The 15,940-nt window shown below is 41.8% G+C and overlaps 1 protein-coding gene across 1 annotated transcript in view; it reads left to right on the top strand.

Annotated features, from left to right (window-relative positions):
* The window catches only part of LOC120518208 (butyrophilin-like protein 10), a 28,506-nt gene extending 18,289 nt beyond the window's left edge, over window positions 1–10,217 (top strand). The window contains exons 5-6 of the mRNA XM_039740872.1: window positions 1,076–1,213; window positions 7,145–10,217. Of these exons, the coding sequence (XP_039596806.1) occupies window positions 1,076–1,213; window positions 7,145–7,200 (194 nt within the window). The 3' untranslated portion in view covers window positions 7,201–10,217. The remainder of the gene's footprint in view (window positions 1–1,075; window positions 1,214–7,144) is intronic.
* Window positions 10,218–15,940: the final 5,723 nt, after the last annotated feature.

Raw genomic sequence — 15,940 nt, 5'->3', positions numbered from 1 at the left:
CAATGCAAGAAGGTTGCCTGGTCTATCCCATCCATTATCCAACCCACTATATCCTAACACAGGGTCATGGGGCTCTGCTGGAGCCAATTCCAGCCAACACAGGGCACAAGGCAGGAGCAAACCCCGGGCAGGGCGCCAGTCCACCGCAAGACACACACACACCAAGCACACACTAGGGACAATTTAGGACCTAACCTGCATGTCCTTGGATTGTGGGAGGAAACCCACGAAGACACGGGGAGAACATGCAAACTCCACGCAAGGGAAGACCTGGGAAGTGAACCCAAGTCTCCTAACTGCGAGGTAGCAGCGCTACCACTGCACCACCATGCCACCCTTGCCTGGTCTGATGAATGTCATTTTCTGTTGCATCATGTGGGCAGAGAGATGAAACAGCACCAGGATGCACTGTGGAACTAATACAAGCCCTTGGAGGGAATGTGATCCTTTGAATAATGTCTGCTGGGAAACCCAGGGTCCAGACATTCAGGTAAAAGTTACGGACTTTCTAAACATTGTTGCTGACCAAGTACACCCTTTTATGGCAAAGTTATTCCCCGATTAAAGTGGAGTCTTTCAGCAGGATAATGTGCCCTACCACGCTGCACAGATAGTTTGGGATTAGTTTGAGGAACATGATGATGAAGAGATCAACATGATGCCCTGGTGGCCAAATTCCCCAGATCTCAATCCTGTCAAGGATATGTGGGAGGTGTTGAAGCAACAGGTCCAATTTGCAGTGATTCCACCTGGCAACTTACAGGATTTTGAGGATGTATTGTTAATTTCCTGATGCCAGATACTATAGGGCATCTTCAGAGGTCTTGCAGAGTCCATGCATCAGCTAGTTAAACCTGATTTGGTGGCAACAGCATATTCGGCTGATGGTTGTAATGTTTTGGCTCATGAGTGTATATTTGCGGGCTGTGGTAAGCTTGTGGAGTTTACAGTATGTAGAAAGAGACCACTGTATAGCAGCACTGTCTTCAGGAAAAAGGATGCCAAACTGGGTAACATGTTAAAATAAAGTACTGGATTGCTAACATCTGTACTTCTCTTGTTTGTTTTGTTTCAGAGCCATTGAAATCCACCGAGCATAAAAACAAAAATGTAATGACAGCGATTTTCATAGTTATCGCTGCTCTGGTGATTGGTATCATTGCGTTATTCCTTATGAGGATGAGGAGGAGGTGGAGCAGACCCTTTGTGAAAGGTAGGAACGTCTGCTGGGAAATGCATTGTGTTACTTGAACTAAAACTGTTCTATTGAGCGATATCATTTGAGGGAGTGGTGGCAGACAGTGCCGGCAGTGGGGGTTCAAGTGAAATTCCTTTTACTTAGTTGAATAGTTTCACCAATTTGAATGTGTAACCAATTTAAAATGCTGCTCATCATTATCATAGGGTGAATAGATATTTACCCAGGTTAGCAAATTGCCCCCCACATCTTTTTTTCTGAGCAGACAGATTCATTTCATATCATCTGACACCACCTGTAACCACAGCCTTTTGGCTTCCCCTTTGGCTTCAACCCCTGTACAAGTACAGCCATCTTCACTCTGTCAGCCTCTGCCTTTCATTTCCCTTGCTTAACCCACCTTAGTCTGTTTCTCTTCAACCCAAACTTATATTATTACAAAGTCATAAACAAACTTGGAAAAATGTCCGCTATTTAATTAATTTCAAACAGCATAGAACCATTCAAGGCATGACATAATTTTGTTTCGGGCCTGACCATATGTGAGCAGTGATCCATGTTCATTATTGTGACCTGAAGATTGCGTATCCCCAAATGTAGTGTAAATGCCCTTTTTTCCATTTCCTTATTAGTCTCTTATAGCCTGCCTTGTTTATTTTTACCTACATCTTGAGGGCATGGCTATTACAATTTACAGTTTATTTTTATTTAGCCCAAAATCGCACAAGGAGTGCCGCAGTGGGCTTTAACGGGCCCTACCTTTTGACAGCCCCCCAGCCTTGACTCTGTAAGAAGACAAGGAAAAACTCCCAAAAAGCCCTTGTAGGGAAAAAATGGAAGAAAAAATGGGAAAAGAAGTTCAAAGAGAGACCCCTTTCCAGGTAGGCTGGGCAAGCAGTGGGTGTCAAAAAAATTGGTTAATACAATAAAATACAATACACAGAACAGAACACAAGTAATCCTCAATACAATAGAAATATTACAAGTGCAGAACAGAATTCAACAGTAGATGATATCACATAATATGAGTCGGTGCTGCCAATCCGATGAAAGGACCCCTCTACTTTACCTTACTGCAGGCAAAACAACTTGGCAGGTGGGCAGTGGCACCAAGTGCATCCGGAAAGTATTTTCCACATTTTGTTATGTTACAGCCTTATTGCAAAATGGATTAAATTAATTTTTTTCCTCAGAATTCTACACACAACACCCCATAATGACAACATGAAAAAAAGTTTACTTGAGGGTTTTGCAAATTTATTAAAAATAAAAAAACTGACAAATCCCATGTACATAAGTATTCACAGCCTTTGCTCAATACTTTGTCGATGCACCTTTGGCAGCAATTACAGCCTCAAGTCTTTTTGAATATGATGCCACAAGCTTGGCACACCTGTCCTTGGTCAGTTTCGCCCATTCCTCTTTGCAGCACCTCTCAAGCTCCATCAGGTTGGATGGGAAGCGTCGGTGCACAGCCATTTTAAGATCTCTCCAGAGATGTTCAATCAGATTCAAGTCTGGGCTCTGGCTGGGCCACTCAAGGACATTCACAGAGTTGTCCTGAAGCCACTCCTTTGATATCTTGGCTGTGTGCTTAGGGTCGTTGTCCTGCTGAAAGATGAACCGGCACCCCAGTCTGAGGTCAAGAGCGCTCTGGAGCAGGTTTTCATCCAGAATGTCTCTGTACATTGCTGCAGTCATCTTTCCCTTTATCCTGACTAGTCTCCCAGTTCCTGCTGCTGAAAAACATCCCCACAGCATGATGCTGCCACCACCATGCTTCACTGTAGGGATGGTATTGGCCTGGTGATGAGCGGTGCCTGGTTTCCTCCAAACGTGACGCCTGGCATTCACACCAAAGAGTTCAATCTTTGTCTCATAAGACCAGAGAATTTTGTTTCTTCAGGTGCCTTTTGGCAAACTCCAGGCGGGCTGCCATGTGCCTTTTACTAAAGAGTGGCTTCCGTCTGGCCACTCTACCATACAGGCCTGATTGGTGGATTGCTGCAGAGATGGTTGTCCTTCTGGAAGGTTCTTCTCTCTCCACAGAGGACCTCTGGAGCTCTGACAGAGTGACCATCGGGTGCTTGGTCACCTCCCTGACTAAGGCCCTTCTCCCCCGATCGCTCAGTTTAGATGGCCGGCCAGCTCTAGGAAGAGTCCTGGTGGTTTCGAACTTCTTCCACTTACGGATGATGGAGGCCACTGTGCTCATTGGGACCTTCAAAGCAGCAGAAATTTTTCTGTAACCTTCCCCATTTTTGTGCCTCGAGACAATCCTGTCTCAGAGGTCTACAGACAATTCCTTTGACTTCATGCTTGGTTTGTGCTCTGACATGAACTATCAACTGTGGGACCTTCTATCGACAGCTGTGTGCCTTTCCAAATCATGTCCAGTCAACTGAATTTACCACAGGTGGACTCCAATGAAGCTGCAGAAACATCTCAAGGATGATCAGGTGACACAGGATGCACCTGAGCTCAATTTGGAGCTTCATGGCAAAGGCTGTGAATACTTATGTACATGTAATTTCTCAGTTTTTTTTATTTTCAATAAATTTGCAAAAACCTCAAGTAAACCTTTTTCATGTTGTCATTATGGGGTGTTGTGTGTAGAATTCTGAGGGAAAAAATGAATTTAATCCATTTTGGAGTAAGGCTGTAACATAACAAAATGTGGAAAAAGTGATGCGCTGTGAATACTTTCCAGATGCACTGTATAACTGTAGTGATACAAGTCACAGCGTCTTGAGTTCACTGGACACTTTTGGGTGTCTTATGGATATTGCCCTGCTACTCATCCTTTTAGTTTTCCCATCATGTGCCGTTTTCTTGCATTTCCCTTCTTTTGTGATAGTTTCTCATGTTATAAGTATGCATATACAGTCCAGCAACTACAACTGGAACATCTACAGTGATGTAAAAAAGTGGCACTGCTATAAGAACGCAGCTCAGATACACCAAGTCCTGTGAATGGGACAGCCGTGCTAAAGAGTCTCATTACATTAAACTACTGGCTGCTCTGTAAACATTTGGCTCCAGGGCAGGAAAGTGTGGCACATAAACCACCTGTCTACAGATATCTTTGCCTCCTTTTCATATAAAACTTTAACTGATAAAAAAATAATAAAAGGAAGGTGAAGGATTTCGATATTTGAGGGAGGTTTTTCTGCAAATAACTGATGCCAAGATTAAGGATGTTAGACACGTCATCAATGACAAGCACCGGAGCAAATCACATTGAAGGCGCTCAAGGATGTTGCATCTACAAAGCACCAAACTACGTCCACCTGGTCAGCAATATGCTTCAACCACGCAAAACCATGAAGTGCAATATGTCGCTAAAGATTAATTTTCTATATTCACACTTGGACTTCTATGCTGCTAGTCTTGACATAGCCAGTGATGAAAATGGTGAAAGGTTTCAGTAGGCCATTGCAAGAACAGAAAAATGGTATCGGGGAAGTGGAATCCATTAATGCCATCTGCCTATTATTGGAGACTGAAACAAGAAACTTCAGATGTGGAATACAAATAAAAATCAGGAGCAAAACATTTTTAGGTCATTAGAATTAATGCAGTTTGTCAGCAAAATTAAGCGAGCAATCACATTCAATTTAATAAAAGTAAATCAAGAAGTTTCCCAATTTCAAGTCAAAGTTATTTCTCAACAAACATGGTGTGGTGAATATGCATTTGCCATGTGAAATTGTGTTCCAAAATCCAGCATTTTTCTATAAAACTTTAAAAATGTTTTCCCCACACTTTGAGGTCGGACCACCTCTCTGACCTCACTATAAAGGCTGTGGTCCCAGCAGTAGTGATGTCAGAGTGGCCCAGCTTTGTGGGTGTTCCACATATAAAACAACACATGGAGGAACATTTAAGGATACAACACATAAATAGTAAACCATAAATAAACAAAACAAAAAAATGGAAAACATACAAAAATGAAGAGTACTTCAAATATAGCAAAAAAAAAGGAAAATACACTGTATAAAAAAATGAAGGGAACTCAGTCATCCCAGTCTAACACCAAGTCAGTGATTCTTCAGGGATAATAATATGTCCAGTTAGGAAGCCTAAGCGATTGTGAATCAACTTCACTTGCTTTGGTGCCAATGAAAGTGACAAGAGGTGACTTGGAGTGGCAACAGCAAGATAACCCCACAAAGGGAATGGTGGCCACAGACTATTGTTCTCTCCTTATCCTTCCTGACTGTTTTCTTCTCTAGTTACTGGTAGCCGATTCTGGTTGCACAGGTAGTCCAGCTCCTCCAGGATGGCACATCCATAGGTGCCATCACAAGAAGGTTTGCTGTGTCTTCCAGCAGAGTCACAAGAGCATGGAGGAGATACCAGGAGATGGGCCGTTACACAAGGAGAGCTGGACAAGGTGGTAGAAGGAATCGGCCCAGCAGCAGGACTGGTATCTGCTCCTCTGGGTGAGGAAAAAAAAACAGGTGGAGCACTACCAGAGCCCTACAAAATGACCTCCATTTGGCTACTAGTGTGCATATTTCTGACTAAACTGAGTCTAGAGACACCGTTGTGAACGTTATGCAGCCTGTAACATCATCCGGCATGACCCGTATGGTGGTAGGTCAATGATGGTCTGGGAAGGCATATCCTTGGAGAGTCATACTGACCTCCACTTACTAGGCAAAAATACCTTGACTGCTGTTAGGTACTGGGATGAAATCCTCAGAGCCATTATCAGACCTTGCATCCATCCATCAATCCATTTTTCAGACCTTATGTTGGTGAAATGGGCCCTGGGGGAGATCCATCATTTCATCAGGAGTGCATAAAGGCACGTGGAGGTCCTACACACTACTGTTGTTGTTGTCTAGCGAATGCAGTTATCCCAACCAGCCAATAGCAGATACCAAAGCCGTAGAAGACATGGCAAGACCACCACTAAAATTTAGGATGGTACAGTTGTTGACAATGTTGGCCTGTTCACAGGAACGGACAAGGTTGTCACAATCCCCCCGTCTATGCAGGTTTTGCTGCACATCTGCCAACCCCTGTGCTGTAGCAGCTCCGTGTGACCTGGTTCTGCCTGGGAAGATCTAAACCTGGCACACGTTTTGTCCGGTTGCTGATCAAAAAAGAGTTTGCAGGAGGGTCTACCTCCCATAGCACACTACTGAGTCACATTAGGAGTTGCCGTGATGAAATTCATGCAAGTTGGATCAGCCTGTAACCCTAATTTGTGACTTTTGATTTTCGGTGTGATGTTGAATCCAGCCTTCAATGGGTTGGTGATTTGGGTTTCCATTGGCCATTCATTGTTGCATCATTTTGTTCTCAACGAATCACACAGTATTACTCAGTAACGATTTTCCACGAGTATTTTGTTCATCAAGATCCAATGTGTGATTTAAGTGTTCCCTTAATTTTTTTTTGAGCAGTATAAATACAAGCCAGGGAATTAACCCTGGTGTAACACATCAGTGCTGAAATGTTCCAGTTTCGAATGGCTTTATGCTGCAGTTTGCCACACCAGGTGGTTCCCTACATGTTACAGGCCTCCATCTTATGGATACAGTACTTCACAAGTCTTCAGATGTCCTCATTTACATACACAGACTTGCACGTGCAGTTAAAGCTCAGCTTTATGCTTTAGTGGTTTCAGATAGTCAGAAAGCCAGCAATATCAGCTTCAGCAATATCAGAAGTTGCTCCCTTTGTAACTGTGATAAGCTTCATCTACTTCTAGCAGTTCCACTACAATAATCTTCATGTACCATATGCCAGTACACTGTTACCAGTCTGCATCTCTCCCAGAGAAGTGATCGTGTGTTGGAAATGCAGAGATGACTGTCAATAAGCGTTAAATACTTACAGGAAACCAATTTTATTTCCTGACAGTAGAGCGACCTGTTGGTTTTCTAAATGCTAATGGACTCCTCTCTCTCATTTTCTTTTGTTTTTTTTCAGTCTATAACCCAGAAGAACAGAAGTTTCCAACAATGACGGAGCAGGAAAAGAGCTAAATGTTCTTGTGTCCTCCTAAAAACTATCCTGAATCCAATGCTATTCTCTTCAGTGGCCTGTCCATAAATGGACAAGGGGTGTAGCCCTGGTGTGCTGTTCTCTAATAATCTATGGACTACATCTGGACAGTGCTTTGCACTAACCCGTTTCGAAAAAGAGCCTGTGAGAGTGACTTCTGTCCCAAGTTATTTTAGAGCTTCTTACCTGCCAAATCTAATCCCAAACTACTCCATGTGAAGTATGCCACACAACATGTCCTTATTCTGCAAGAGAAGTAACTTACACAGCAAGCCAATAGTTTTTCTAGAGCACAAAGTCCTCCAATTTTGAAGACCAAGTCCATAGTCGCAAGGGCAAATGCCCGCTCTCCCTGTCCCAGTTACATCTCTTTGTGTTTGGCACTGCAGAGTGGGTTCTTTTTCCTATTGAAATGACAAACCTCATTCTGCATTGCAAATAGCACATTTCCTTGAACACAAACAGGAAGCAAAAATGAGTTGTGATTGGTTTAAAAAAAAGCTCTTCCATCGTGACTGTAGAGCTATTTTACATACTTACGCAGATAGGCAGATTAGTTTACTTTTTGGGTAATGTAAGAGCGCATCTCTTATCCAAAATGAGGAAACATGTTTGGCAGTGCAGACCCAAGTGAAGAGTCTGAAAGCTGTTAAGTGTTTGTTCTGATGAGCTGAGGATGTGGATGACATTCACGATCAGGTCAGCTTCAGTAGATTTGGTCAAGAATGGAGACAGGAAGGAATATGAATGGGGGAGGAAACCAAAAAGGAACCTGCTTTTCAAATTACTAAAAGCCATCATTCATTAAATGCGAAGTTGGCAAAAATGAGATAGGACTGCTGATGGTAGACTTTGAGTACTTCTCTTGGAGACATATATGAATATCAGTGTACATTGAACACCATGTCTTACCCCGCTTACCACCTCCACTCACAAAAATCTGACTGTTTGCAGGAAAGCTGTTTCCCTGTAGTTATTAATATTCTTTGAATGATTTGTGTACTTAATCGAAAATTGTAGATTTTAGTTTTCTTTTGTTTTAACTGGAATTACAATTAATGTCTAGGGCACGTGTTATATTAGCGTTATTGTAGGAATGTCACAGAAAGGTAGCACAGCAGGGTTAAGTGACAGCCACGTGTCCCTCTCCAGTGGTATGAGTGCTTCTGCCTCTTGTTAGCGGCATATGGAACTGAAAGATCCTGTGTTCTTCTCAGGTGATGCCTACTTCATGGACAATGGCTTGATGTCACGTCAGTGCCTAGGCCTGTTTTTACTGTTTTGTGTGGGCAGTCTGATCTGTGAAATCTAAAGAGATACTTTAGCACTTTTATGATTTCTTCTTAAAGTTTGAAACAGGTACAACACCATTTCACGTGAAATTGTACCCCTTTTTAAAGTTATTTAGCCATACTCTATATATGCCTGACTCTAGGAGAGATGGAGTCAAGCCATGAAGCAATATAGAAACACATTTGAGTTATGCACTACTTTAGCTTGGAAGATCAGGGTGCCAAAAATTGATTATTCTTTAAAATGTATTTATCAGCCTGTTATCAACTGCTTACACATCTGTGCCAAAATGGGTGGCCCACAGCAAAGGAATTTGGAGTGATGGAGAAGCTCCAGCAGGACTGGCCTTGGTGCTTCTGATTTGGACTGATTGCACTTACTGAGGTGGGCCTTGCCAGTTCTAATTATTTTGTGTTTTTTTCTGTTTATGCAAGGGAAAAGCACCAGAAGGGTAGGTAAATGATAGAATCCGATCTAAGGTCAAGCAGTCAAGACTATCGGAGGGTTTTTGGGACATGGGTGCTGTGTTTATGAAGCATATTAAAAGAAAAAAAGAATGAAAAGTCAGTCTGAAACACTGTAATTTATAGCACCTAACCAGTAACTTGGTCGGTTATCATAGGTATGAACTACATAATAGGGGAACCGTGGTGAGCTTTTCGTGGTGGCGGATTTGTTTATATATAAGAATGCTTCTTAAGGCCATACCACGTTACAAGACGTTTCCAGTGATTTTCAGCCACAACACTTCCTTTTCATAATCTTAGTGAGTCAATTAGTGATGGGTAATTTGTAAACAACTCTGTTCAGCGATTTATGGAAATCTATTTGTGAGCACAAATGAACTGGTTCAGTAGAGCTCAACGGGAGTGCTAAAGTGCATATGTGACGCTGTTAGCCGCTGTCATTTAGATCAGTGATTCTTAAACTTTTGTTTCTCCCATCCCATTTTTGCATTTTACGTGTCATCACGACCTGCAATTGCTGAGGGGCTTCATCCCCCTTTCAGAATCGCCACCGATTGTCTGCTAGTCCTCCAGCTGTGAATTGCTGCCGATCGTCATCCAGTTTCACGGTCTGGTTCCCATTAGAGAATCGCCATTGGACAATCATCAGCACCGTCATACGGGATTGTTTTCCCCTTGCAAGCAGTAAACCATCGCAAGGCTTTCTGCAAACCATTTGAAACCCTTTCTTATTCAGTATTCTCTAATTCACAGCTCGGCACAACCCAAGTTCAGTCATCACACGACTCGACCCATAGTTTAAGAAACGCTGCTTTACATGTTTAAAGCATATGTGCAAGTACCGTCCATCTGATTCATGATTTTTGTTCACTTATGATTCTTTCTAGTTAGAACATTATTAGTGAAAGAGAACTCTAATTGATAATTTGCTTGTTCATAATACAGTACCAACACAGTTACATTATTATTTTGTTTGTTTTGTAAAATTTGCTATTGGAATTGTTCCAAAAAGAATATATAAACCTACAGTACTAATGTGTTTATGTTCCTTTGTACAATCTAAGTTACACAAAACCAAACATTATAAAAATATTATTCTAATTTCTAACAATTATTTTGTCTTCATTTTTTTTTTATTTTAGTGTGCACTTTTTATGACTTGTTGAATGCAGAGAGCGGATTTCATTCATAAATTCTTGCAAGTTTGAATTGAATCATTACCTGAGAACGTGTCACACAATTCTTGCCAATCTGATTTGTGAAGTGAATCACTGACTCATTACCCAAGAACAAGTTGCACAATTCTTGTTCACCTACAATTCTTGAACTTAGCGTTCTGTTTTATTTAGCCATTTACATCTTGTCATGTTTCGTGCTTTCGAAGAGGTTAATATTATACAACTAGCTGTGTTAGCCCGCGCTGTAAAAATAACGTTGTCCTAGAAACTATTGAAATCGTCAGAAAAATATTGAAATGTAGAGATGTCAGGTAATTGAAAGGAACAACTCTGGGTGCCTCTCATCCTAGGAGGTTTCGTTTTGCTGACGTGCTCGCTTCACTTGTGTATTAGCGGCAGGAGGAAAAGTAAAAGGGATACCGTTTTGTCGATGTTAGCGGCTAAGCGACTTTGTCTTTCTTCTGAGTTTTGTTTTGCTGACCTGCTGGCCTCGCTTGTGTTATTAGCCTCTAAGCGAGTTTTCTGTTTCCTCGGAGACTCCACCTATCACTTCCGGGCCGGACAGACACACTTCCACACGTGTATATACAAGATATGAATTATCAGCTTGTTTAATATATAATTTAATAAATACAAATTATATTTTATAACTAAATATATAATAACTTGCAGAAGGTTTTTATGTAAGACGAATCGATTTAACATAATCGGGTATTTTGAAAGAATTGAATCAGTAAAATCACTAGAGTCAGAGGCAGTCACAGCACTCCCATGATGCCCAGCGACTCACTCTAAATAGTCTATGACTCGCTCCGACTAACTAAAACTGGTTTGATTCAGTCTTAAGTGAAAGGGACGACTCTGTGTACATGATAGCTGGAAGTGCAATGTATAGAATGCTTCGATGAGGAATAAGGACTTCACAAACACTGTCTGACATCTTGAGCTTTATGTACCACAATAGAATGGAAAAAAAGAAAAACTAAAAAGGGCTAAGATTGGGGTTGGACTCGCCGTATCTGTAAACCCTTTGTACAGCCCTGGCTTTGAAGGCAACACATTTTTGACTGTTAGAAACAATGCTTTCGAAGTGTGAAACTGCTCAAAATTTTTTCTCCCAGTTGTGTCATTTGATACACTTCAGTAATGAGATCAGGAATTGCCACTGTCCTATCCCATCAACTAGAAGTCATGTAACGTGACATCAGCTTTGCTGTAAATTGTTTGTTTTTTTTTTTTGTTCCTAATTTGTAATTCTGATTTGGTAGTTTTGTAGGAGTCAATAATACAAATAATACTGATACTGTTTATAGGACCCGGCATTATTTATGATCTGTCCCACTGTGGCTAACCTGTAACCGGCCCAAGTGAATTGTTACAATACACAATAGGAAAAGACGCTACTCAGGTTTAAAGTTTCATCCTAAGTTGAAGAGGAGCAAATTTGGGAGTGGGTCTGCTTTGTATGGTGTGTGTGATTTTTGGATATGCACATATGCTTATTATTTTGTGGAGCTGTGTATCCTCTCATGGATTCTGTGCAATAACCTGTATTCCTAATCAACTGTACCACTGAATACTTAAAATAAATGAACTGCAAACTTTGGAGTCATTATTTCATTGCTTGGTTGTTGAGTGGTAATTCAAAAAAGATGATCTCTGCTCAGAATTAATGTGATTTAGGCGGTAAGCATGCAGTTTATAGTGCTTCTGCCTCACACCTCCAGGGTTTTAGGGTCTGAGTCCAGCCAGATCAATGTCTATGTGAAATGTGAGTATCTGCTTTGGTCGTTCTTCAGGTAAACTGGTTCACCCCATGCTTTGGGCAGCCTTGTAGTGAAATGAGTTGATCCAAAGAATGGCTGATGATTTTGTCCGGCTCTTGCTTTCAGATAACTACCTGAAAATGCCAAAGGACCACCGGCGTACAAGGAGTTGATAGAAGCACTTGGGCTTCCAAATGAACCCTTTAGGAAGCACACAAGCTCAAATGCATAATCAGCCATTTCCACTCTTGTTTTTGTCGAGAGGTAAACTCTCCAAGCCAATGGCAGAATCACGAAAGAAGACCTTCTGTGGTGTCCATCTGTGTTTAAATTCAAAACAAAAATGACCTGACCTGATTTTTCGCAGATTTCCCAGTGATAATGCATAGAGAAGGTAATGGATTGAGAGACAGAGGACCACTGTCAAAATCAGAGCGAGCTAGAGATATAAAAAACAAGTTAACTGAAACGGACACCATACTGGTATAAGAAAGTTAACAAACTTAACTTGGTAATTAAGAAATTCCTCCATGTAAAATGTGTAGCCTTTGTCCCCTACAATGTTGCCCCCTATTGCCAAACTGGGCCCATTCACTACATCAGTATCTTAAATATGTAAACATCTATGCGTGGAAGTGTGTGTGTCTGTCTGTCCGGCCCTAAAGTGCGAGGCTACAGCATGATGCTGTAAGAAAGCGGATCTGTTGCCAAAGTGAAACCACCAACAAAAGAGAAATTCGCTTAAAACGAAACCTCCAAGGAGAGAGAAACTCGCTTAGCCACTGATATAGAATGGGGGCGAGCACATCGGTAAAACGAAACCTCTGAAGAGAGAGAAACTTACTTAGCCACTGATGTAGAATGGGGGCGACCACATCGGTAAAACGAAACCTCCGAGGAGAGAGAAACTCGTTTAGCCACTGATATAGAACAGAGGCGAGCACATTGGTAAAATGAAACCTCCGAGGAGAAAGAAACTTACTTAGCCACTGATGTAGAACGGGAACGAGCACATCGATAAAACGAAACCTCTGAGGAGAGAGAAACTCACTTAGCTGCTCATACACAACCGGTGCAATTGATTAATTGAAGTGCCAGAATCCATGGTTTCTAAGAGCCAGGGCTTTTTACAGCACGGGCTTACACAGCTAGTATCTTATAACCGCTTTAATTTCAACAATAAATATATAAATAATTACACATCACAAATTTGACTATCCCTTTCAACATCAAGTACACATTCCTTTTTTAAACGTTTAAATGATAAACATGAATGGCTTCTTCTGTCTCATTGTTGAATATCACAACAGAACACCCCTGTGTTTTGTGGCAGCAACGTCATCTACCAGGACATCATATGACGGCTTCTGTGTGAGGTCTGAGCTGACGCCGATGATGGCCAAGCTGCTTATACGCTCTTGTGCCGTGGATGACCTCAAGTATGACATGATGAACTATAAGTTTGAAAAACTGCAGCAACCCTCCCAGATGCCAATCCGGAGGTAACCCATAGATTTGGACTTCAATGGTATGTAATGGCAATGATATAGCAATTGATTTGTTTTCTTTGTAAATGAAGGCCTAATGAATAATAATAATGATGATGATGGTCCAGGGTGTCAATGTGCTGTTACTCTGTTAGTTGATATAGCCAACAGTACACCTGTAACGTGATACAAGAATAATAAAAATGATCTTAATACTACTAATAATAATAAAGATGATAATAGAAAATGCAGCAACAATTACTACTTAATAATAATAATAATAATAATTGTCCAGGGTATAAATGTGTTGTTACTGTGTTACTTGTGTGATGGATGTCCGGCAAGAGTTTCCGGCCCTCGCCCCCAGGCCACCAGGAGGAACTCTCCCGGCAGCATGGACGTGCCCCGAGTTCCAGCAGGGCCTCGTGGACTTTGTAGTTTTTATACACAGCCCTGCTGGGTACCTTGGGGACCACAAGGAGTCACTGTAGGGAGGCTCGTGGACTCATATATGCCCTATAACCTGGAAGTGCGTCATAATCCCATGACAGGAAGAAACAACGTGCTTCCGGGGTGAAGATACAAACTATTTACCCTGACCCGGAAGGGATAAGGTCTTGTGGACTGTGGGGCTGGAACACCTCCTGGTCAAGGGGTATAAAAAGACTCTGGGAAAGCCCAGACACTGAGCTGAGCTGGGAGGAAGGGTAGCTAAGTGTCTGGGAGAGGAGGATTGTTTTGATTGTGCTTAATTACTGTTTGAATAGTGTAGAGGGGAAGGTGCTTGGTGCACTGTATTATAGAAAATAAAAGAGTCTTGGACTTTTACTTGGTGTTTGAAGTGGTACCTGAGGGTTCAAGAGGTGGATCAGAACGTCTACTGCTACACTTGATATAGCCAACAGTTTCACATGTGTCATGTGATACAACAACAAAAACAATTTTAATACAACTACTACTAAAATAATAATAAAGATAATATAAAATACTACTACTGAACATACTACTTACTTAACTTACTTAACTGCAGTAAATATCGGGTCAAAATGAAGCTAAATATTTTGAATATTTTGAAAATGAACACGCAAATGTATCATCCACACTTATGAATTTATCTCAACTTCATTTTAACAACAGATAACAATCAAGCATTATATAAATCAGTAATGTCAGCCAGTGGTGTAGGTAAGAGTGGGCCTGGCTGGGCCCAGGTCCATCCTGATTAGCTGTAGGCTCAGCCAATCAGTTCATTGTATGTGACATTTTCCATTAAATTTTGTAATTGATTGGGTATGTTAATTAATCTTTCCTTCAGTTTTGAAGTGGTGTGTGATTGAAAGTAGTCATTAGACAGTTAACAGAACATTAAGTTGCTTAATTAATTATTCTTAACGAACACTTATTTTGAGGGATTATTTCTAACATGGCAAAACGATTTTTCAAAAGGCCTCATTTAGCTGTGTGGAATAAATGTCTAGGATGTACAGGGTGCGCACAAAGTCTGTATACCCCTATCTTTAGGAGCAATTACAGGAATAACCATGACAATTTGGTTCCTGTGGACATCAGCCCATCTTCCCGGTATTTCAAGGTGCGTTTCCGACATCCCGTCTGGTGCTGACACCTGCTGCCGCTCATGAAATCACAACAACGTGACGGTCGTTCCAAGACAGAGCGATGGGTGACACAAGTGTTTTCACAATCGAGGAGCGCTTGGCGGCCACTGTGTGGGTTCATGAGCAGCCTGTTACTGGGAAATCGATCAAAAATGTCATGGATGACTTTGTTGTGCGTTTTGGGAAGGCATCTCCGACAAAGAGGACGTTGTTGCAGTGGGAGAAGAAGGCTTTTGCAACAGGCAGCGTCCGAGATGAGCCACTAAGTGGAAGACCATCCACAAGGCATGAAACGTGTGCAGATGTGGCAGAGTCTGTCCAACGATCCCCAATGAAATCCACTCGTAAAAGTGCTGCTGAGTTGGGAATAGCGGAGTCGACATTGTGAAAACACATCAAACAGGACTTGCAAGTGAAATGTTGGCGTCCATTGCACGTTAACGAGTTATCAGATGCCGACTTGGCCAGACATCAGGAAGCTTGTGATCTGATGCTGCACCAATTTCCAACAAATGCTGAGAAGGAAAAGGTTATGTTCTCTGACGAATGCGCGATTTATCGCAGCTCCCGCAATCGAAACGTGTGTTTTTTTCTGGGGAAAAGAAAATCCACATTTCTTTGAAGAAATTGAGCATAACCCACTACACGTGATCATCTGAAACATGCGGTCCGCGCAGCGTTCTGCAAATGTTGCAGAACATGAGCTGGAGAACCTGGCGGCGCATTCGGCTGTGCAGAGATCATGGAGGGACCCATACAGATGTTTTGGATTCCTGAGAGGTAACCTTTAGCTTTCAAAATCCTCCAAAAGATAGGGGTATACGGACTTTGTACACACCCTGTAGAATACACAGTGTTTGCCCAGCAAATTAACAGATATGTGGAAACAAGACAGCAAAAATGGTCATCTCTCT

The sequence above is a fragment of the Polypterus senegalus genome, chromosome 17, assembly GCF_016835505.1.
Source record: "Polypterus senegalus isolate Bchr_013 chromosome 17, ASM1683550v1, whole genome shotgun sequence".
NCBI classification, from domain to species: domain Eukaryota; kingdom Metazoa; phylum Chordata; class Cladistia; order Polypteriformes; family Polypteridae; genus Polypterus; species Polypterus senegalus.
The sequence above is the reverse complement of the archived record's forward strand: the minus strand, read 5'-3'. Positions and strand labels throughout refer to the sequence as shown.